Raw genomic sequence first — 25,167 nt, 5'->3', positions numbered from 1 at the left:
AGGTACTTTAATGACCATGTAACATTTAAATTTAGCACCTACCTCATTCAAGTTTTATCCTTTAGTGCTTAGTTACCACTAAGGCTGATGCCAGGAAAAATCCTGGCATCAAAAGAGACATTGAGGAAGAATAGAATTAATCTGACCTCATTCGTTATCCAATATAGTTTAATGATAAATGGCTGGTGGGATGCTGCCATAACTTGACATGGAAAGCATCTGGGAAATCCAGCAGCTCAGTTACACTAATCTCATATTTCACAGTGGAATTCACCTGGGAGTATTCCAACAGGAAGCACTGCCAGAACTCCATCTCCATCAAGTCCTCTACACAAGCCATTAGATAACAAACAGGGATGCCAGAGTCAAAGACTAACCGAAGCACAGTTCAGTACGTGTTCTTTATTCCAATTAAAAGTACATTAGAAACAGCACACAGGACCAGCAGCAGCGTTCATGACAGTTCAACCCAGTGCACTGCTGTCACAAGGTCATTCAGCTGTACTATTAAAGTAGGTGATTGAAATAGTCTTCCACTCTACACGCAAGCACTCACTCACCTGCCACTTTAAATAGGTTTTCAACAGAATAAAAATAGATACACCCCAGAATACAAAAAGTTTAACAGTTTTTTCACTAAAGACTTTATACAAATTGATAAAAGGGTGCACAATTTCCTAAAATTTTAGGTACATTTTAAATGAGCCTTTTTTTTTTTTTACTTGGTAAAAGGATCAACATTCCTGTCTTTGAACAGAATATGATGGCCAAAATTGCAAAGAAATTTATAGTTCAATTTACAATTTATACATTTGTTTTGAAGTGATTCCTGCACTGAGTAGCAGTCCGATGGCTGCTCACGCATGTCCACTTTTCCCAAAAGAACGGTGCACCACAAAGTTAACGTTTAGGAGCCTACTTCTCCTGGAATCGGGGGGAAACAAAAACCCACAAACTTCCATTTGTGTCTGGTAAGGGATCCCAACTCAACTAAAAGCCCAAACTTAGAAGTTCTAAATCAAACCACTGGCAAAGGTCACCTTTGGGGCAAGGTTTGTAGGGACTGATGACCTGTCTGCTTTGCGATACAAGCACAATGAAAGTGGAGTGTTTCCCATCAGTATTTTGGCTGAGCAATTTAACTCAAGACTGTGGTACTGAAACATGCTGTAACAGGCAAATTTGGTGTTCTATTTAAGGGTATTTTTGGTCAGTACAAGCTATTATTTTTTACCAGATAAATATTCCTGTTTCCATTATTGATTGCTAGAGTCCAACAGCTCCATATGAGATGTCATGTGGAACTGCCCAGATGACAGCAGCATTTTAAAACTGGCACCACCTGCGTAAATGTAACTATAACTCCCACTCCTCTACCAAGAGACACTATCATTTGTGGGGTGAATTTATTTGGGATATTGATTAGTACAGTCCTCTTTCCACTGCTGATCCCTCCCACCCACATGAACCAAGATTTGGTTTGGCAAGGTTAAACGCATCATGTTACTTCTATAGTAGTTAATGAACACTTTCAACCATTGCATTGCTTTATGAATAGTGGCCATTCTAAAAACAAACTACAACCAAAATACTGCCCAGCGAAAGCAACACTGCACCACTATCTGAGAATGAGAGCTAGTGGAAAGATCTTCTGGACAATCTACATAAGGGAAAGCAGGGCAAATCCATCAGGAACCCAGAAATGAAACTTTAGAGCACAAGGCAACACTAGAAAAAGAAGTTCTATTTCACGTAAGTTTAGTTTCTGGGCAAAACCACCTGCCCTGTCTTTTAAGTCAATGTCCATACGTTTGACTGTTGAGTTTTGTTTTACTGATCACATAGGTCAAAAAATAATATCCCAATTAACCAAATAAAGCATTTATTTCTTTTAGATATTTATGCATTGGTCACTTTTTGGCAAATCTATTTCTTAGAATTTAAAACATGTTTCCATTTTAAGGCTAAACTAAGAAATGTTAAAAGCTTCTGTAAACATTTCCTCTTCTTCCGCAGAGCGGCATAATTTTAAGTCCAACTGCAATTTTTAAAGTGAGGTAATTTCTGTGTATTTATATCTTAAGAGTCCTTTTCATGACTGGCCAAAAGGTGTGCCAGTCTGAACGCTGAGCCAATTGTAGTGGGAGAGCTACCACAGGAGGGCGTACATCAGTTCCAGCAGCTGCGTTTCAGTTGGCTATTTTCTCAATTTCATCCAAGTCATCAGTATCCAGTTTTTCTATCTTTTTGTCTGCAAGAAAAGATTACAAGAGAATCGGAACTAGTGCACTTTGTACAATGAGAGACCAGAAGATGAAGCAAGGTCCCACCTTACTGTGTTAAAACCCACTTCTATTCTTGTCACAAGATGAATCTATACCAATCCATGACCAACAAAATAGAATTAAGTTTTATAAGTCAAGTCAACAATGCAGTGTGACAAAGTGAGAATTTTGGAAACAAGCTTATGCATGCCTCAGTTTCCCCTGGTGCTTTGCATTGCTATGCATAGAATGTAAAGGGTTAAAAAGCTGCTCTCGGGACAGAGAGGGGGGAAATGAGGTCTTGTGTCACACAACTACCTGGAGTGGTATGAAGACTAGGTCATTTAAAGAACAGGCTGAAACAGACCCAAATCAGTGGAGGATCCAGAAAGGCAATGGGAACCCCAACAGCCAAGAAGTTCACACCCAGCAACCAACAGAGGAAGGAGACTTCCCCAGAGAACAAAGGCCCCAGCTGGAGAACAACGGCATCAGGTGGCGGGGTTAAGAGCTGGCCTTTGGGGAGAGACACACACACACCTGGGACTAAGGACAGGAGGGACAAAGATGGGGAGAGCATGCCAAGATGGCTCCTCAGCAGCATGGCTCCAGGGAGCCGTGACCCCACGCTGGCCATTCTAAACTTTATCTGAATCTTTGCCTCTCTATTCTGACCCAAGGACTTTCAGATTCTGTATGCCAGGTGACGAAGGAATTGTTACCTTGTTTTGGAAAAGCTGTTTGGGATCAAGGCAAATACAGAGCATTGTGCCCTGAAGGAGTAGAGTACAAACCTCCTTCAGGAGTCTGGCTTGGCTGGATTCGCTGCAGGGAGCGAGAGAGAGACAGGGTTCGCTGGTGCCCAAAGGCCCAGTGTCAAAGCATTAGGCTTTGTCTATACTACTGCGATAAGATGACCTAAGTTACACTACTCCAGTTACATGAATAACATAACTGGAGTCAACATGGCAGAGGTCGACTTACTGCGGTGTCTACACTGCGCTCTTCCGTCAACTTCCCTTACTCTTCTCGGAGTGGTGGATTACCAGAGTGGACAGGAGAGCGTTCTCCCATCAATTTAGTGGGTCTTCACTAGACAAGCCCCTCGAGGCCACTGGCCTTCTCCAGTGGAACTGTGTGGTTATCTAAAGTGGTCATTTCCAAGGGACTGTCTACAGCCTGGGGTACAGACCACACCCTCTGGATCTGTGACTTGTAGATCACTGAGTCACTCAAGTTTCAGACTGGAAGCAATTTCTTGGGGTGGGGAGTGTAATGTCTTTATTGTAAGCTGAGGGGCATTTAAGAAACGTTATAGTTTGTGGAATATCATTTTTAATAATGGTGCCAGTTAGCCAATGAGAACTGGATTGACTTGGCAGGACACAAGCAAGATCTCCCAGGCACTTCTGTCATGCATCAATTTGGAAGTTTACTGTCTTACGACAGATGTAGAAGTTATTCAGATATACCAAAATGGGCTATCATACCTGACCTTTAAACGGTATTCACTGTTCTACTATAAAATAAGGACAATTACATCAGAAGTTCTGCCCATTTGAATGTATACAAATAACTGGCTATTCCCCTAGTTTTCTCAATGTTATTTTTGAAACAAGGTGCTGCATAACGTGCAGTGGTGCCTTGACAGATTGTGTGTAGCAAAGCAAAACTCGGTTAAGCCTAATCAAAGAGTAAGACCACAGGCGCCTGGGAAATCTGAATTCGAGTCAGGGTTGTCTGACACACAGCTGCTCAAAATTCTGTAGAAATAATGCTACAACTACGCAAAAGAAATCACACAAAAGGGGACTTACTGAAATGTTCCTGAATTCTGTTGAGAATATTCATGCTGTGCTTGCTGTCTACCATGTTAACAGCCAGTCCTCGCTTGCCAAAACGACCTGTACGTCCAATCCGATGCAGATACGTCTCATTATCCGGGTTGCCATCTTTATCCACAGGAAGGTCAAAATTGATAACAACAGAGACCTGCTCGACATCAATCCCTGGGGAGGAAAGCGTTAGAGATATTACAACTCTCCCTTTAGCTCATTTTAAGCCAGAGCAGCTTCATTCCAGGATTGTTTCAGTGTTTTGATTCCAAAATCTAGGGCTTACCCAGAGCCATTAGTTTCAACACCTTTCACAGAGCTGTACTATTACTGCCGCCAAGTTTCATGGAAAGTTAAGCTACGTGCCGTGAGGAAGCCAGCAACGATGTCAAGAGTGAGTGCTCAGCAAAACTTACAGGGATACTTGGAAACGTATGTTTCCATAGCATATAGAGGACCCTTTAAGATATCACAGTGAGAGGATCCCATCAAATGGAGGATGGATAATACACTTAAACTGAGCACCTTTGCATGACCTAACACTTTCATACCAGAACTACATATTGATTTTTATGGGTGCCTAGAAAGACTAATAAATTGCAATAACTTCTAAAATATAGTCAGTTGCCCCTCCTATTTCTCAACAGCCAGGCTAGGAGAGCCATTCAACTTATTTCCTGTAAGTGTTCAGCAGTATCCAGAATGCCCCTTTTAGCTGTAACTCGCAGCACAGACTGATACTGGAGTTTATTCCTTTGCCTGACCTCTAGTGAAAATGAAGTTGTTGAGAAAATTCAGGACACACATTTGTTTGTCCACAGCACAAACCAGGGCAGGTCGCAGCCGTGGGATGCCTCAACGTGCCCAAAGGACAGACAGAAATGAGACTCTGGTGGAAGAGAAGATTCTTCACCCAACTTCAGGTCTCCTTTAAAGAAATCCTATGTTAAGCCATTCCAGCAGATAACGGACCTAACCCAACTCACACATGTCAAGGACCATCCAGAAGTTTTGGGGGACAGCACGTCTATCAGTCTCCCTTGGAATGGTTGTGTTAGGGACTCTTTTGTACAAATCTAGCACAGGTTACAAATTCTTCTCTAGGGGTACAGCAATATTTTGTATGTCAGTCACCAGATGGCACAGTCCCATCTCAAGTACAACTACCTGCTTCCCTTCCCCAAGATGCAGCGACATTGTATTCTACCTCTGGCACAGACATTTGTGGTCACCAGCACTTTCTCTTTGCCCTCTCTGAAACGCTCGATCACTGCAGCTCTTTGTTCCACCATCATCTCGCCACTTAGCAATGCCACCTGGTGACCTTCTTTTGACAGCTCTCCTGCCAGCCAGCCTGCTGTTTTACGAGTCTGAAATGTAAAGCAAGAGCAATTAAAATCTTTCTGGGAAGACAGTTTTTGAACTTCAAACAGGAACAGGCCTCTCTTAAGAGAAGGGAACGCTCAGGGCTCTAACTCTGCTTATTCCAGGATTCTAGCATCATAGTTTAAAAGGAACAAAGAACCCAAATCATTCCCATTTCTGTTTGAAAGCCTAACACTATGATGAAGTTTAGAGACATGTTTTCTATTTCCTTTTACAAAGGACAGCTCTGTGTGTAGTCAGTCAGCTCCACTGCTTGTCTGGGTCTCTCAGTAACAAGGAAAAGACTTAATAGGAAACTTATTGTAAGACCACATGCCTTGCACCAAGAAGACTAGGACATGTGGTACCACTAACTATTCATTTTTGGAAATTGGCTAGATTCCAAGTTAAAAATGTCCCTTTAAGACCATCCGGTGAGAATCTCTGCTGAAGGGCTGAGTCAAGCTGCTATAGAATTCAAGATGCCAGTTCATTTTTAAAGTCCTGATTACGTCAAACACTGCATTTTAAACTGCAGGAAACGGCTCTTTGCTTTAGTGGACACTCGGGTACAGAACAGTTGCCTTAACATACCAGTCTTTTTCCTATCTAGACCTAAGCTTTGCTAGTGTGATCACCATGGGCCTCAATTAAAATTTGCAATTACAGCAGCTTCCATACAAGAATCCCAGAGTGCCACAACACACTGAGTATCATCACCATTTTCCAGAGAGGGAAACTGAGGTCCAGCAGGGTCACAAGCCAGTGGCAGACCTTTAACCTACAAGACTTATTTTTCCACCCCATTAAAGTCTTCTTGCTTTTATTTTTATCATTTTGTTGTACGCTTTGTTTTGGAGACATATTTTACTGGTTTACAGAACCCCAAATGCTTTGGTTTTGAGAGACTGCTTTAAAAATAAAAGTGAGCCACACGATGGCTGGAACCATGCAAGCAATAAGCATGTTTAAGACCAGCTGTGGTTAGATGGCTCCAGCACCATTACCATGACTCACATGGGGCACAGTGTGGCTAGAAACCATTTTTTTAAATAACGGTTGTTAGTAGGGTTCCAGCCTCAGCAGAGATAGGAGCAATAGGCAATTACTGTTAGAGACAAGCCGAGAAGGCGGATTCTTCCAGCCATCCTCCTGCATTTTTCCATTTCCAAGACAAGATGAGGAATGGCTTGTTCCCCGTTTGTGCTCCTAGAACGATCATGCCCTCAATCTCTCGCAAGGAGTCTGTCAGCAAGGATTCTTGGCATCTGCAGACACTATTTCATAATGGGGCTATTTTAACGAGAGCTCCCTTCTCTTTAGGGCGTGGCAAAGGTCACACCATTCTCCAGAATGACTCACATGACAGAAGATCATGGCCTGGGCAATGGTGATGGCTCCATATATATTACAGAGAGCCTGGAACTTCTCATCTCGATTATTACACAGAACATAGTATTGCTTAATGGTGTCCAGCGTCTCCTCCTCTCGCTTCAGCTTGATGATGTTGGGGTCAGGAACAACTTTTTGGGCAAATTTCCATACAGAATCTTCAAAGGTGGCAGAAAACAGGAGCATCTGGCAATCTCTGGGGAGCATTCTGCAAGGCAAGGCAAGCAAGTTAGGGTTTCCCTATTAGAAACCATCAGCCCAGTGGAACCTGTGGTAGCCCAGCAACAAAGCATGGCTCACAGTCACTTACAAACCTTTGGAATCAGCCTTTTAAGTCCGTTAGGCTTCTAAACATTAGCCTATGAATATCTAATTACATCCCAACTCAATTTCCCAGTGGCATCTAGATAAATTTGGACATTTTAAGCAATGAATCCTCCTCAGGGGATAGGGAGGGCTGTTCTCGAATCTTGACATAATTAAATGTCTGTCTTCAATGAAATTCTAGCTTTATGAACTGCCTGGATTAGAGTTAAGTGTATTTCTACTGTAGCCTGTGGCCTTAGTCATCAGCAAATGATCACGTCCTGCCATTTGGAAGAGATTCCTTCCTGCAACCATGAAGAGGATATGGGACATTAAATAGGCCAATGAGAGAAACCAACTGGCTGTGGTGGAGGGGAACTAGAATCTTTCCCTTTCCTCAGGCAGCCCAGATGACAGCATGGGGATGTTCCTTACCTCTGAATGCGGATGCTCTGATCTTGATGGCCCTGGGTTGCTATCATCACGTCAGCCTCATCCAGGACAAACACTTTAATCTTCTTGGGGTCTATGAATTTCAGTTTGGAGCACCAGTCCAGGACAGTGCCAGGAGTGCCAATTACAATCTGCTCTGAGATCTTCTGACCTCTCTCCACTGTTAGTAGACAGACAGAAAGGATTCCATGAGATGTATGCGCACAGCACTTCCATGAGGAGATGAAAGCTGTATCATTGTGTAGGTTACTCCCCACCCTACTCTCTTGCTCAGAGTTCTTCCCCTACTCTGGAGACTGACTTTTTTTTGGGGGTGGTGGTGGTGGTGGGGGGTGAATAGCACAGTCTCATTAGTGCCAGAGCAACAGATGTCATTACATCCTCTTTAGGGCAGTTCTGCAGCATCCAACATTGCTTTCCCAGTAAGGGAGGTAATCTGTCAGAACACTAACCCCTTACGAAGCGCACAAGATCCACCACTTCTCCCCAACTTCATGAATTTAGCAGTTTATACCGTGTCTGCACCTGAAACAAGTAGTATCTGTAATTATTTGCACCAGCAACCCACAATATGAAAGATCCACTTGGACAAAACAGATCAGCCACCAATAAAGCTCGGCAGCCACTTCCATTTCACAAATAGTTACAAAGTTCAGTTATTTTCTGAGGAGACAGAGGAAGAAACTCAAGTAAAAAACCCAGAGCGTGAACTGTCCAACTCCCACTCCAGGCCCAGTTTAGGGCTTCCAAGAGGGAAGTCCCATTACACCAGCTCATGTTCTGTACAGCAGTCAGACCTGACAGAATTTGATTCCAGGCCAACTGTGCTAAGAGTATCTGATGTCAAACCCAATCCTTTTCAAATTTTACGAGAAAGTAATGCATTAAATTCCCATTACCACACCTCACTAGACAAAGGGGTAAGTCTCCCTGGCTAGATCTGCAAAAAGGGGGCGTATTTCCCCTCACACTCACATTTATTGCCTCGGACAGCATATGCCAGACTTAGTTCCGGATGAAACTTTCCCATCTGTTCAATTACTTTTCCTGTTTGAAGTGCCAGCTCATATGTTGGGGAAAGGCACAAACACTGGAAGGAAAGCAGATAAGAGTATATTAGATTGTCATATAGTAGATTGTCACACTTCCCTGTGAAATACATTGAGTTGTGAAACTTCACTTCTGTGCAAATAGATGACCAATATTTTAGGATAAACACTTATGATTGTAGGTAAATTTCATTAACACTCATCAGCTGAACAGTGTTTTTAGTAAGTCACCCAATTAAAGAAAGTTAGTCTGCATGTGTAGCGTCATGTACCGGTTAGTTTTATACAGCTTGTATATTTTGTATTGCTGATATAAGCATGTAAACAGAACTCCCTGCTAAGAACGTCGGTGGTCAGTATTATATTAATATGGCACTTTGTTTGGCCATATTACCAAAGACAGATATGTTTTTATAAGGGACATTTCTAATGAATGTAGCTCGAAGTGAAGATAACATAGTATCTTTGGCAAGGTAGCTCTTGCCTTGGTAAAACTGCTCAGTCCATTTCTGCAGAACAGCAAACCGACGTGAATCCCATGCTGCTGCCCATGCCCTGAAAGTGGGAACTCTATTCCGCATTGATTCAGCTAGGCTTCCTAAACTGAAATTTCCCAACTCCTGTCCAGTGTGCCGAACGCCTGTGCAAAAAGCCCTGTTACCTGTGTGTTAGGGTGCTGGACTGGGTATCAATGTAAACTGGACGAGGAAGAAACAAACCATTTAACACCCCATCTACTCCCCACTTCTCAGGGCTCCTCAACCACAGGTGGTTCGTCAGTACAGATCCTCTCTCTTCCTGTCCAAACCCTGCTCTCACCTCAACACCCCCACACACTCTCACGCCACCATGTTCCCCATCCCAGCACAGCTGCTCACTGTAAATCCTATTTGGCTGTTACAAGTACAGAAAGACAGAGGGGGAGAAAAGAAGGGAGGATGGGAACAGGGCTGGTGAGGAGAGCTGGGAGAACCCAGTACCTCTGCACAAAAGAATCAGCATCTTCAACTCTGCTGCCTCTGCTCCCCAATGCTCAGACACCACAGCACATTGGGAAGTTGAAGCTATGTAGTTGCTACCAGTGTCTTATCAAAGGAACATAGCTTCTCTCCACTAGATGGCACTGCACTACAACTAAAAGCCAGCACAACCATTAGATTCCAGAAGCCCCTACCTGCGGATACTTGTTCCCAGGTTCAACTCGACTGAGCATGGCCAAGACGAAGGCAGCTGTCTTACCAGTACCAGACTGAGACTGTGCAATCAGATTCTGTGGGCTGGATCAACACATAAGGGGACATTTTAAACACTTTGGCACAAGATTAAATATAATCCATTCTATGACCAGCTAATACGAGATCCAGTTGTGAGATTTGGCAACACAGCTTAAATTAACTGCATGGTAGCCACAGATAAGGGATTTTAATACGTTCTGAATTAATTTGGCTCTGCATCTTGGCCACATCCTAACTGAAGTTACCATCTAGTTTCATAAGGGCAGGACTGCACAAGGACACGAGTGAATTTTCTGCAGGGCGCATGCATCTTGGCACAAGCAGCTTCTATGCGCTATCGAGACTTGAAGGGAAAGCTGCTGTGATGCTGCAGTAGTTTTCCATATTGCTCATCTCCCCCAGTGTTAGCTTCGCTACTCCATGCTCTTCACCTAAAGGACACCGAGAAGCAAGGCTGACACAATCCACAGCATTCTGACTGCTCCGACCTGTCCAGGAGTTATGCAGGGCTGTCGCAGAACTGCCTTATCTCCCCTACTTTGACATGAGGATCAGATTTACTGCTGCCAGGAAGAATGGCATTGTCTTCAGTGTGGCTTAATATGCAGTGCAAGCCTAGGGAAAGGGTGCTTATGGGGACCTATGGAAGTTTGCTGGGTAGTCAGGCAGCATTCTAAAAAATTTCAGCAGCACAGTCCTATGGAAAGGAAGTCCCTTCAGCACAGTGCACACAACCACTAGTGTCTCAACGCCACTTCAAGTAGGCTGTCTCTTAGCCAGAGTGTTTACAGTTTAATAGTATATAAGGCTCTCCCACCTCCCAGGGGAAGGGGAAAGCATGGATACGTACGGTTCAGCAAGCATCATGGGCAGAGCATTCTCCTGTATTTTCGAGGGTCGGTTGAAGCCCATGGCATAGACACCCTGCAGGAGCTGGGGTTTCCTGGAAAGAGAGAGAGTCGAGTGTTTCTGAACTAGTAAAAAACTGCACTAGACCCAGGAAGTCAAGTCAAGGGGAGATTTTTTTTTATTGCAAGTGAAAGGCAGGTGCCTGAAAAGCAAATCCTAACAGCAAGTAGGCCAGGGGCAATGCCGCTAGTACTACATTTATGAATCGTAAACTGCTGTGGCAACCCAATTCCTCTCCACATTGCTAACAAAGTGGTTCATCTGTGACCTAATCACTATTAGCTTGTGCACACCCTAAAAATAGGAGAAATACAGTACAACCCCATTTATCTAATGGGGACTAGGGTCAGATCAGATAATCAAAACACTGGATAAACCGGAGAATGGGAAAATGTGATGCTGCAGCACCATCTAGTGGCCACCGGAAAGCTCGCCGGCTTCTGACCCTGGAGTCCTGGTTGTTTGGTAACTGCAGAGAACCAGTTAAGGGAGGGTCAGATAAACGGGGTTCCCCATCCACAGCACGAAACTCTGGACAGCAATCCTCTGATAGGAACAGAAACATTGGATCAAACGTTAGCATCTAAACCAGTGGCTCTCAAACTTTTGTACTGGTGACCCCTTTCACATAGCAAGCCTCTGAGTGCGACCCCCCTTTTAAATTAAAAACTCTTCTTTATATATTTAACACCATTATAAATGCTGGCGGCAAAGCAGGATTTGGGGTGGAGGTTGACCACTTGCAACCCCCCCGCCCCCCATGTAATAACCTCATGACCCCTGACGGGTCCCGACCCCCAGTTTGAGAACCCCTGATCTAACCAGACTGGGAAGCGAAGAGACACTATTTCAAGACTGTGTGCCTCCTTGTTTTATCAACGAATAAACTTGTTACTTTCAAGAGTAAAATACAGTACTTAGTAGCCTATCAAAGGATCATTTAGATATTGTGATTAACATCTGTGAACCCGATATTTATTTGAACCAAGAAGATACAATAAAACCGTATTTTTTTTTACCTTAAGGAATATTGAACACTGGAAGGAGTCATTTGGCTACAATACACACTGCTGGGTTCTAAATTAACTAACCCCTCAAGAAAGAGCTCTAAGCATCAATGCAGACAGCTCAATTAAAATCTCTGCTCAGTATGTAGCAGTGATCAGGAGAGGCAAATGCGTCAGGATGTACAAAGACTAGAACAGAAAACAATACCAGAAGTGTGATCTTGCCTTGCTATAAAACAACAGAGCATCCACATCTGGAACACTGTTTGCAGGTCGGGTCACCTGCTGTCTAAGAGAGCAGAAATAGGGAGTGTTCGGAGACATTCACCAAAAGGATTACAGGACTGAAGAAACTTCTTTGAGGAGAGATTAAATAGACTGGGACCTTAGGGTCAGAGGAGAACTGATATATATAAAGCAATGAATGGGCTAGAGAAGGTAAGTCTGGAGCTTTTCTTGACCCTCTCAATACAAGAGCAAGGAAACAGTCAATAGAAAGACAAGAAATTTAACCCACTAATAAAAGACAACATTTTACACAACACAATTAACACGCAGAACTCGTCACAAGGTATCATTGAGACTAAGACCTTAATGAATTAAACATGTATATGAATGAGAACATTGTGTTCATTATATAGGGTGAAAACCATTTTATAAAGGATATAAACCTTCATGATTTGGGACTTAAGCCAGCTGCTAAGGGTACATCTACCCTGCAAAAGACGACCATGGCAGCAAGTCTCAGAGCCTGGATTAATTGACTCATCTGGCAGGGCTCTGCTACAGAGCTAAAAACAACAGTGAAACCTGGCGACAAGAGGGGTCTCAGAACCCCAGCCCAAGGATCTACATTGCTATTTTTAGCTCCATAGGATAAGCCCCCTAAGCCCGAGTCAGTTGACCTGGGCTCAGACACTTGCTGCTGCATATTTTTTCTGCAGCGTAGACACACCTGAACTAATGGAGTTGGGAAGAAACTTCCCCTATGAGCAGGCTGTATTCATTCATGGGCTAACTGCACCTCTGCCCCGTCCTGGTCTCTTCGAGCGCACCCCTTGCAGATTCAGGCCCTCAGCAGTCACCTTCCCTGAGACAGAACCACATCATTCTCCTGCTCTCAGCTGGGCCCTGAGCTGCAGTCCCCCGTATATCAACTGTGATAACCATGGCAAGGTCTGACTTACGTTCAGTATCTGCAGTTTTCTGTTCGCTCTGGGAACAATGACAGTGGCAACCGGTGACCAAACAGCCTCCATGCGGCAAAGTATTATTTATTTAGAACAAAAGCATTTAATGGAAAACAGATCGTAAAAACAAACCAGACTAAACTTGCATTCCCATTCCCTAGGAGCAGGGAAGGCCTCACTTACTTTCAGGCACTCCTGCAGGACCAGTCTGTTCTCATCAGGAACAGCACCTGACAGATGACCCACTGCCCCTTCCTCTCCTGAGAAGAGTTTAACTGTTTACTGTTCTTTTAAGCTCTAGTTCCCAGCCTGGCAAAACAGCGGTGGCACTTTGGACTGGTGCCTGGAAAAAGCCATTGTCTTGTAATTGGCTCCCAAGATAAACAACATCTGACCAAACACTTGGGGTGGTACTGTTTTGCTTTTATGCTTGTTCTTCTCCTAGCCCCGTATTGTGCTAGATCAATGCATTCATACAGGAAGTCTTATAACCCAATATACGGTAACTTCCCCTCACTGTCCAGGTCTCAGAGTGTTCATAAATCACATAGCAACTCCACTTCAGTCACACTGCTTATTCCACAACTGTCCATTATGGGGTTCCTGGCACCTTCCTCTAAAGTAGCGGTTCTCAACACAGCGGTGGCCCATCACCCATGTGATATCCTCAGGGCCATGCAGATAGTATATATATTGTGTGGATGCAGCCAACATAACACAGAGCTGCATATGCAGCCCACAATGGTAAATAGCTTGAGAAGCACTGCTCAAAAGCAGCTGTGCAGCCCTCCTGCCAGATGCTGGACTAGAAAGACTACTGATCCAATCCAGTATGGCAATTCCCATGTCTCTGTGAAGCCCTATCAGCACTGTCTTAATACCATAGTTATCCACCCTGCCAGACTCAGTAGTTCATAAGGAGGTGCCAGGACAGGAAGAAGTTTCACTTGATTGCAAGGGCCATTTAACATTAACGTTTTGCAAAAGTCACCTTTAAGATTTTGTATTTTTGATGTTCAACCTCTAAGAAGGAGAGTAAATACTGATTGATGCAAGAAAGAGGTAAGTTATGGCAAGCCTAGCTCAGCATGATTCAGCCTATTGATTTGTACACAGCTATATGATGGCACTTGATTTTAAGTGCAGCAGTGACACTGCCAAAGTTACTAGCTGCTTCTGTTAACAAGGCACTTATAATGGATAAACTCATAGACTCATAGACTCTAGGACTGGAAGGGACCTCGAGAGGTCATCGAGTCCAGTCCCCTGCCCTCATGGCAGGACCAAATACTGTCTAGACCATCCCTAATAGACATTTATCTAACCTACTCTTAAATATCTCCAGAGATGGAGATTCCACAACTTCCCTAGGCAATCTATTCCAGTGTTTAACTACCCTGACAGTTAGGAACTTTTTCCTAATGTCCAACCTAAATCTCCCTTGCTGCAGTTTAAGCCCATTGCTTCTTGTTCTATCATTGGAGGCTAAGGTGAACAAGTTTTCTCCCTCCTCCTGATGACACCCTTTTAGATACCTGAAAACTGCTATCATGTCCCCTCTCAGTCTTCTCTTTTCCAAACTAAACAAACCCAATTCCTTCAACCTTCCTTCATAGGTCATGTTCTCAAGACCTTTAATCATTCTCGTTGCTCTTCTCTGGACCCTCTCCAGTTTCTCCACATCTTTCTTGAAATGCGGTGCCCAGAACTGGACACAATACTCCAGTTGAGGCCTAACCAGCGCAGAGTAAAGCGGAAGAATGACTTCTCGTGTCTTGTTTACAACACACCTGTTAATGCATCCCAGAATCATGTTTGCTTTTTTTGCAACAGTATCACACTGTTGACTCATATTAAGCTTGTGGTCTACTATGACCCCTAGATCTCTTTCTGCCATACTCCTTCCTAGACAGTCTCTTCCCATTCTGTATGTGTGAAACTGATTGTTCCTTCCTAAGCTTTCAAGTCACAACAGACACTTGTGTATCTAAGGAGACTCCAGAGCAATCTAAAATTAAAGTTAAGATATTTGTATTTGTAAACTCTTAACTGATGACCTGTTTAACGGCTTCTTGTAGGTGTTAATGTTGCTTAGTAGCAATTTCCGAAAAGCATATAGCAGTTTTCCTGCCCACACTTTTCCTGCTTGTTAAATCTCTCTACTTGATTCAACATCCTTTTTAAGCAGCACCTATTATTTGCAGTCTGTGGCTCAAATAAAAGCTCTTTGAATATGCAACCGTGTGTTAGTTCAAAAGCAAGGATCTCCAAAGCTCGATTCTCTGCAACAGTTGCCAAGGATACAACTAGTTGCAGAACCAAGACTCAATTAGTCTGAGTGCTCCCATCATTAACTCTCTTTGATTGTTAGATCAATTCTTGTTTCTCAAAAGCCAGACAGGCAAGGTATATGATCTAAGGCACCTGTTTGTAGTCATTCAGCTACAAAGCAGTAGCTTCGAAAGGCAAAGCTGTAATGTTCCAAGATGAAAAGTCTGTCAGGGCGGTTTCCTTTCAGGACCCATTTCCAAACAAGTGACAAAATCACCAATGTAATTAATAACAGAACCTCAAGATTGGAACTCCCTAGCAGAGTTCTGAAAGTTTCTCATTATAAACCATATGCAACTATCTTCAGTTGATGCACAGAGAGCTCCATGAACCATTGGGGCAGGTATTTAATGGGAAGACGGAGGCAGGAAGAACCATAAAGGTATCAGACTATTGTTTTGGGTCTGATGTCATTGGCAGAGGAAGAATGGGTTGGCTTCTGCCTGTGCTCTTCATGGGCATTTGTATCTTCGCAAGGGATTTTAAAGGCAAACTGTAATAAACCACATGGAGCTCTTTACTTCTCCTTTTGATACACAAAACCAGAACTGCTCAGTTTTCAAGAAGGGTTCTGGTTGCTTTTTAATAGAAACATGATGTGGATGACCTTGTCTGATCTTCCCTCAATTTATGGAAGGAACTTGGGGGAATGGGGGGAAATGGAGACTTTTTACACAAAACGTTTTTGCTTTTGCCATTTACTGTTAGTGACCAGATCAGTCATGGAGGCCATCTAAATATCCCTTCCCATCCCTCCTCCAACAGTTAGCAAACACTATTAAAGGCAAGCTCTACTATGCAATCTAAGACAACAAACCTTGCCATTCTGCAATTCATACAAGTTTGTACACCACTACCCCGCTATAACGCGTCCCAACATAACATGGGTTTGCATATAGCGCGGTAGCAGTGGGGCTCTGGCAGTGCTTTGAAGGGTCTGGGGCTCCGGCTGCTGCGGAGCCCCAGGCCCTTTAAATCATCACTGAAGCCCTGCTGCTGCTACCCCGGGGCTGCAGCAGCAGGGCTCGGGCAGTGCTTTAAAGGGTCTGGGGCTCCAGCTGCTCGGAGCTCTTTAAATCACCGCTGGAGCCCTGACACTGCTACATTGGGGCTGTGGCACTGGGCTCCGCTGGCTATTTAAAGGGCCTGGTGCTCCCCGTGGCCGGAGCCCCGGGCTCTTTAAATCACTGCTGCAGCCCTGCCACCGCTACTGCGATATAACAGTGTTTCATCTATAATGCAGTAGGGATTTTTGGCTCCCCACGGCCATGTTATATTGGGGTAGAGGTGTATAAGATTTAATGTGGGGAAAAAAAATCTTCCAAACCGTTAGATTGTCAGCACAGAAAACACCTGCAGTGCGCTGGGATGAAGGCTAAAGCAGAGCATGAAGAACCTGCTCAAAATAAGCCCATTTCAGGCACAAAAGACCAAAGACCTGTACAACAAGCAATTTTTCCTGTTGCCTGTGTTTAAACTATGCAAAACGCATAGTAAATATGCTAATTTACTAACTGTCTACAAATTAATTAGCAGTTATCTGAAATGGAAACCTATGCACTTCTCAGATACAAGGGATACCCCTTCACAGACTGAAAACCTTTAACAGACCATCGACAGAGCAAGACTGCTATTGCCTCAGCAGCGAGAATTTGAAGTCTGTCTGCTCGTGCATTATCTTCTGTTCTAAGTCACTTAAAAGCAGCTAAAGCAATAATGAGCAGGTGTTATTTGTTCAAGTAAAACTGTCCTGTTCACAATGGAATCAGAACTGTGCTAGCTACAACTATGTTGGCCCAATAGTTAAGTACACTGCAAAACAAACCCGAACCCAAAGTCATTTATCCTCTGAAGGCTTTTTCCACTATCTACAAATTAAACACTTAATTAGGACCCTGTTAAGTTCTAATTAGCTACCAAATCAAGAACTGTAAAGCAGACTGCTGGTGGGGAGGAGTGCTAATGGAACAGTGACTAAGAGCAGGAGTTAGAAATTCAAGTGTTTTTTCCAGATTCTTGGTAAAGTTGAAACAAGTCTCCCTCAGCGAAAGTTGGGACCATTTTATTCCACATGCATGGTTCAAACGGAGACATCTCCCATTCTGGAGTCTATCAGAGTGAGAGTTTCCAGCTATAGCTGCTTGATGGTAAGTTTGCCCTTTTATTCCAGAGTTGCAGAATTCCAAAACCTTATTTGAGTCCCCTTACAAGAACCGTGAAGAGGCAAAGAGTAAAAGAAAACCACCCCAAGCATGGGTCAGGGGATAATGACTCTTACTTAGGAAGCTTGTCCATTTGTGAACTATGACATTGAAAAAGGCAGTTGTTTTAATATCAAAAGGGATGTGTGACTATAAAATACTTACCTAGTTCATAAAACATCTTAGAGTAAATGATTTTTTAAAAAAAAATCTTAAATTATATGCTGTTTACTTAATTATATATGCGGTCTCTTAGCTCAGACAATAAAACTGACTAGTGAGTTTCAGTTTTGCTCCTAGTCAGTTTCAGTTTCATCTTACCATCCATTAGAACAATTCAGGAATGTTTGGATTGTAAATACTACAGGGGAATATTTATTTAAAACACTAATTAAAAAAAAATCAGTTTAGAAGAATAAGCTTCCAAAAAGACCTATATTGAGACAAAATTTATCTGATAATATGAAGATTCTATGAGCGGTGAAAGATTTCATAGATCTTCTAATTTTAGGCTTTCAGCCACTTTTGCTCTATTTCTTTAATATCTAAGCTTAAATATAATTTAAGTGTCTCACCCATTCTGCTGCAGAGTCTTCACAATTTGAGGTCTTTCTGCCACAAACCCTTCACGAAGAGTCTCCATTCAATACTAGCAAAGAGATGGGACTCATCCCTCCTCCACTCTATTTAACTGTGGTGTGTGAGAGCCATTTCTATAGACCAGGGGTAGGCAACCTATGGCACATGAGCTGATTTTCAGTGGCACTCACACTGCCCAGGTCCTGGCCACTGGGGGACTCTGCATTTTAATTTAATTTTAAATGAAGCTTCTTAAACATTTTAAAAAACTTTACATACAGCAATAGTTTAGTTATATATTATAGACTTATAGAAAGAGACCTTTAAAAACATTAAAATGTATGACTGGCACGCGAAACCTTAAATCAGACTGAATAAATGAAGACTCGGCACAGCACTTCTGAAAGGTTGCTGACCCCTGCTATAGGCAATCTAAAAGTTAGGCCAGCTGTTGATAACACTATCTTGACCCTGTTCTCCACCCCTCTTTTCCCAGGCTAGGATTTCTGTATTTGTGTTCTCTAAGGAAACATCCTTTGCACACTTCAGGTTCTCTTCCCCCTTCAGCCCTGGAATTTTCCCCTTTCATTTCCTAGAACCTTCTCCCAAAACAACTTCTTATGGAGGATGGCACATTGCTGATTTTGAAAGTGCTAGTAAAATGCAGATGGGATGCTGTGGAGTCACATAGTCTGCATTTCACCTAGAGACTTCCTGATAATGGGAGATCTTTGCAATATCCTGTCTTATTTGTAATAAGTACAAATAAGGTCAGTTTTCAAATACTATAACTCTTGTCCAAAGTACAAATGGTGTAAACAATCCATTTTCAACAGCAGGAGTCTAGAATCTGTTAGAAAAATGTGGACTAGACCACTGTACATACTTCGCAGAAGTCACAGGAACATGGCCACACAAAAATATAGAATGCAGATCTCAGTTTGGCTGCTTCTACTTTGTTGCCCGAGACAGCTAGAAATCTTTCCTGAGCTCATTTCTGTCCAAGTGTAGATACTGTAAGGGATTGTAGATGTCACTGTAGACGCCGTAAGGGATTACACGAATGACCACACAATGCACTGCAACTAGTACAATGCTCAGTATTGGAAAACTGATATTTCTCTGACAATCTCCTGGCTGTGCCTATATGTCACACCTAGAAATTTAGTCACCAGAAGACTAAAATTTTTCAGAAGAGAGTCAGTCATCTTTGATTTATAGACAGTTTAATGTGGCACAGCGACTCTGGCTGAATGACTGGAGTTATGGCTTTTGTTGCTGGAACACTTCTCTGGGTACCTAACACCTGTAAATATCCTAAATCTTTCATAGCATCACTCTTGGGTGAATCCAAGATATTCAGCACTAACAGGAAGAGTTCTGCATCACTGCATTGCAAGAGACTATAATTAGCAGAAGAACAGGGACTTACAGTCGCAGCTCCTCAAAAGACTTCACAGAGTAGAGAGGTGATGTAGGATCCCGCTGCAGCACCTCTACTTGGTTTGTTGTGTCCACCAGATTACTGCGAATCAGCTTGTTTAACAAGGATTGAGCAGCTCTGTCCTCTGTGGGGAATGAAGTAAAAAACGAAGAGTTGTTTCTATTTACAGAAGAGCAGGAGGCTCAAAGAACCAGCCATTCAGCTAAGAAGTTTTGGCTGAGCTCCGACAGTTACTCTCCCACTATGATGTTGCACAATTAAAAGATATTATAAGACTAATTAAAACAAACACCAAAACCAAAGCTGCGTTATTGAAAGAGGGGATTCTACTCAGTGACCAACTGTCGCGGAGTTAAACAGGAAATACTTCTTAAACTAGCATAGGGACTCTTCACATATGGGAGAGATGGGTTAATGCAGAGGGATGCCACAGGTTAAGGACCACCTTACCAAACATACAGAAGTCTGGAGAAGAGAAGAATGAGGTGGGATTTGATAGCTGCTTTCAACTACCTGAAAGCGGGGTCCAAAGAGGATGGATCTAGACTATTCTCTGTGGTACCAGATGACAGAACAAGGAATAATGGTCTCAAGTTGCAGTGGGGGAGATTTAGGTTGGATATTAGGAAAGACTTTTTCACTAGGAGGGTGGTGGGTAACTGGAATGGGTTACTCCTAGGAGGTGGTGGAATCTCCATCCTTAGAAGTTTTTAAGGTCAGGTTTGACAAATCCCTGGCTGGGATGATTTAGTTGCGGACTGGTCCTACTTTGAGCATGGGGTTGAACTAGAGACCTCCTGAGGTCCCTTCCAACTCAGATATTCTACGATTCTATGAAGTGTGCTTTTCTAAGATATCTCTACCTGGATAGTGAAAACTAACTGATCGGTGGTAAATATTGCTTTGGTGAGTTTCAAGTGTGGACAGGTGATTCTCTACTAAGGGTTTTAACACCAATGTCATGGTCTGAGTTTTAAGAGTTCCCAGTTTAATATCTCCGCCTCTGTCCAGCATAGCTACTGCATCCTTGAGTTTCCCCACATAAGATAAACCTACTTTGGACAACTTAAGTTGTCCTCCACAAAGGAGCCAGAGTACTCACCCACCTGCTAACTCACTACGAACAGTTTGGTTGTGAAGGCAATACAGACAGTGTTATCAAACAAACCGCTCCTGTATCTCATTGCAGACAGATACAGAGACCACCTTATTTCTCTCTTCCCCATCACCATATAGCAATCTCCTGAGTCAATATGAAGTAGTGTATTCTCACACCTCTTGCACAGAGGACCCTCATCAGAATGAGCTCCTTTGGACAGATGCCAACACTGTCCCATCCTCTGAAATGAAGTAGACTAACTCTGAACAGCTTCAAAATTAACTGTTTTCCCACTGACTCTTGTCAGAGTGCTTCTCAGCTGCGCTTACCTTTTTCCTCATCTTCTGTCTTTTCTGCATTGTCATCTGTCTTGACAACAGCACCTACATTTGGACAGACGGTGTGGTTACTGGGGCAATCTCAAATGGAATGGGACCAAACAAGCTCACATATCTCAAGCTCATCCAAAGAGGCAATGTTACCGTTACAGCTAGGTAAAAAACAAAGCTGTAAACCACATCAGTAATAGGAATAATTTTGCTCCATCTATAAAGGGAAAAACTAAGCCAGGTTAGAACATGAGAATGTTGGCAGCGTAGTTTGCTCCCAACTTAGTCAAACATGCCATAACATTTGAGATCAATAGCAACCTGAATCCATCAGTTCTGGTCTCTATAGTAATCCCTGAATCACTTTAATAGTAAACAGCACTGAACAGTGAAAGGACAGTTTAAAAAGCTAACCACAAAAAATAAGCACCTGAGCCAGACATTTAGTTAAGGCTAGTAGTGTGAAGTTCCCGAAAGTGGATGCTAAACTGGATTTCCCACCTTTCAAAAGCTACAAAGTCCAGACCAAACACCCATGAAATAATGTTCTTTCCTAACCCAGCATTAGTTACTATAAACTCACCATTGGAGTCTGGCTTCGTTTTTGCCTCCTTCAGGTGCAAATTGCTCAACTGTACATGTGGAAAAACAGAGAAATTGCAATAGTTAAGCTCAGGAATCCTTCCATTTGGCAAGAAGGTCCTCGGTGGAACCTTCCTCAAGGTGGACAACTTCAGACTCACTGTCAGTAAAAGTGTAACATGGGCTGTGGTAAAATTTTTAAACTCTAAACATAGTAGGAAGTGAAACAACCCACCCACAAATTAGCAGGAGCGGGGAGGCTTACAGAACATCCAATGCAAGACAGACAGACAATGGTATGAGACCTGCTACGCTGTATCTTTCAGAGCCAAAGAATCACCAGAACCTTTACTAAGATTTTGCTGTTTTCTGTTCATGCATCACTCATCTGAAATTTGGGCTTCAAGATAGTAATTTGAGCTGACAGCAGGCACAGAACTACTGACAGAAAATGGTTAACTTCATATTACAAATTAGAGACCACCATCTAATGTAGCTGAAGGGTTGTTTATTTTTATCAGGAATAGAGAACACTGTGGAGACGAGATCGGAGTATGCTTCAGTCTGAGGAGAGCGTTCTGTAAATTGTCTACCACTGGTTTGGAGAACAGCCACCTTCCCAAAGAACGATACTTTGGAATTTTATTCTGCTACAAAAACTTACAGAGTACAAATCTTCATGTCGTCATCAAAAAGTTTGTATTCCCTAGAGCTAAAGAAACTTTCTTTAAATACTCCAACACATTAACCAGCTGTATCACAGGAGCAACAAAAGGAACATGTCAAATTCAGAATTGCAATTTATAGCAAGAGTTGGGCACTGACATGGAAACCTGGGTTTGAGTCTCTCTCTCACTTGTTTTTGGGCTGGTAGAGGCTGAATATTGAAGAGTCAGTGTGCTCAGCACTCTGGTAGATTAAGCAGCGATGCTAACTAAAAGATACCCACAAAGCTGTGCTCAATTAACAGGATTGTGGTTATGATCCAGATATTAAAAATTAAGAAGTAGTGAATCCTGCAATTTTGATGAGTCGGAGATTTACTGAATGCCATATGTTGATAGTTAGGTAAACACAACAATGCAATTCTCTGCAAGTAAGTGAATGCCCTCCTGGTGTGTTTGGATTCAACAAACAAGTAATCCCAAGAACAAATAATTGCTGTTCCATTATCCTGGAACTATAAAAATCAGCATGTGCTTCATGCTTCTACACACATTAAATACATCAGATTTGCTGTCTCAACTCTGCCCCAGATACCAAAGAAATACACTCCCTGGATGCAGACATAGCAGGAATAGCCACTGTGGTATCTTCTGAATCCTAATATACCAGGAGAATGCATATATTCATGTGGCTTGACTGTCAGACGGAGAACTCCAGACTGTCAGACTGAAAACTGACTTCTGAATCATCTCTCTTTTGCCCTCTCTTGGGAGAGGCAAATTGAAAAGAGTATCTCATCTCAGGCACACACTGATGTAAATCCAAGCTAGGATCTGAGTAGCAGCCTAACAAAAGCCAGTGTTTATCCACAGATCAAGGGGCCTCACAGAAAACCAATCTGAAATATTTTAAATTTCTGTTCATTTAGCACTTAAGGGACTAAGTTTATATACAGCTGCTAGAAAAGCTTCTGCATGGTTTTACTAATGCATTTCTGTAAAACTCATAAAAACCTGTCCACCTATCTTTAATGGTGATAATTAAAAGGTAAGTATTCACCCTAAAATAAAGGGTGGGTTAGAACTTTGCAATGGTGAGCTAATAAAACTTGATCAGGACCTCCCAAATCACTGCTATCCTAACTTCCACCAAGAGAAGATTGTCCAATAAAAGATATTACTTCACTCATCGTGTCTCTCTCACATCCTGGGACCAACAGAACTACACAACACTGCAAATTCTAACCACAGACATCTCAAACAGAAAATGCCATTTGTTCATTGTTTATGTGATGGTGGGGAAACTGGAACTGGGAAGCCAACATCACTTTGAATAAGACTGTTATCAGATAAGGCTTCTATGTTTCATCAAGGAGTATCAGATGTGAAACAGCAGGAAGGTATTTAAGAAGCCAACTCAAAGAGCTCCCCCTACACAAGCATTCAGGGTCTTGAGAAGCCCAGGCAAACAACGCACATTACAACAAAGCTTAAACTTATTTTTCATAATAATTTTAACAACAATACTAGCTGCCTATTTAATTTTAAAAACAGCAAAAATATATATATCCACCCCCCTTTCCATTTCTTATAAGGAGTCTTGGAGTGTGATAGCTATGCTTGCTTTGATCTACTTAGCTCTTGGAAGTCCAGGGGCTCCGGGCTGCTAGCCCCCTCCTGCTTGGGGTCCCCAGGGACAGCTCTGTCCACCATTAGGGATTTTTTTTCCTGAGAACCCCCTGTAAATTTTCACAAACCCCAATTTGGGAACCACTGCTTTATAGTTGTAGCACTTTACAGCTTCACAGTACTCAACATTAACTCTCACTTGTAAGCTGAGTTCAAGACTCCAGTAGGGTGAAATACATTCATTAACACACGTGCCTTTCCCAGCTCTCTGTCTCGGGTTGAAAAGGAAATACTTTCCTTTGTGGGGCTCATATTTAGGACTCTACCTAAACTAGAAACACAAGCCCTTCAAGGGCCTGGGCTATAACACAGCTGCCATGGGTAGCAGAGACAAGATTTTCGCCTCTAGCTGTGCCGAAGCCTTGGACGCGACCTGCAGAGCGGAACCGAGCCGTCAGTGGGTCTCTCAGCCCCAAGCCTAGTGCAGAAGCCAGTTCACTTCCCCGCCCATGGAAACCCCACTCTGGGGCAGTGGTTTTCCACCTGGCGTCCCCAGACTATGGTAAGATTTCCAAAGGGGCCCGCGCCTCCGGTTAACAGTTTTTAGGGGCCCGCAAGTAAAGAGAGGCCGAAAGCCGCTGATCTGGAGCATCTGGCCGCTGAGCCGGTCCCCAGCCCTGGGCCCGCTGAGTGGGTACGGGGCAGACCCGGGCAAACCCGAGCCAGGACCCCGCTGTCCCGGGCGCCTCCTTGCTCGGCGGCGGGCGGGCTGGGGCCGATGCGAGGCGGCCCCTGCTCACCCCCCGCCCCGCTCCAGGCTCCGCCTAGACCCGGGCTCCCGACGGGCCTGGCCTCTGTGCCCCGGCCCAGCGGAGCCCCCCGCGTCCTGCCCCCCATCCCGGCCCGTTTCCTCCCGCGGACTCACCGACTCGGCGGCCGCTTCCTGCTCGTCCACCGCCAGAGCCCAGGAGTCGGTGGCCATGGTCCGGTGATGGCGGCAGGGCGGGACGCTCGCAGGCTCGGGACCAGGAGCCGCAATGGCGCCGCCGAGGGAAAGGAGACATGCGCGGGGGGAACGGCGGGTCGCTCTGTTCCCGGCCGGCGGGAAACTCGGGCCGCGGCACTTCAGTTCCGGGAGCGCCACGTTCCCACCCGGCACCGAGCGCCCCAGGCAGGGACCTTGCTTCCGTCAGCCGCGGGGCAGCGCCCCAGGGCCGCTCGTTCTCGCCTTCCTCCTCAGTGCCCACCCCAAGGCTCCCCCTTCCTCAGCCCCCCATCCGCCATGATCCTCTCCCTCGTCTCC

At 43.8% G+C, this 25,167-nt stretch overlaps 1 protein-coding gene across 1 annotated transcript; it reads right to left on the bottom strand.

The window, feature by feature from the left end:
- Positions 1-382: 382 nt before the first annotated feature.
- On the bottom strand, positions 383-24,935 carry LOC127038631 (ATP-dependent RNA helicase DDX19B). The gene is made up of 12 exons (XM_050931342.1): positions 24,790-24,935; positions 21,572-21,620; positions 20,989-21,042; positions 19,549-19,684; positions 10,750-10,842; positions 9,839-9,941; positions 8,591-8,705; positions 7,598-7,775; positions 6,827-7,064; positions 5,307-5,469; positions 4,082-4,273; positions 383-2,251 (listed from the first exon to the last, which is right to left on the bottom strand). The coding sequence occupies exons 1-12, from the start codon at positions 24,844-24,846 to the stop codon at positions 2,190-2,192; spliced, it is 1,440 nt and encodes a 479-aa protein (XP_050787299.1). The 5' UTR covers positions 24,847-24,935; the 3' UTR covers positions 383-2,189.
- Between the last annotated feature and the right edge of the window lie 232 nt (positions 24,936-25,167).

This window comes from Gopherus flavomarginatus, chromosome 21, assembly GCF_025201925.1.
Source record: "Gopherus flavomarginatus isolate rGopFla2 chromosome 21, rGopFla2.mat.asm, whole genome shotgun sequence".
In the NCBI taxonomy this organism is placed as follows: domain Eukaryota; kingdom Metazoa; phylum Chordata; order Testudines; family Testudinidae; genus Gopherus; species Gopherus flavomarginatus.
The sequence above is the reverse complement of the archived record's forward strand: the minus strand, read 5'-3'. Positions and strand labels throughout refer to the sequence as shown.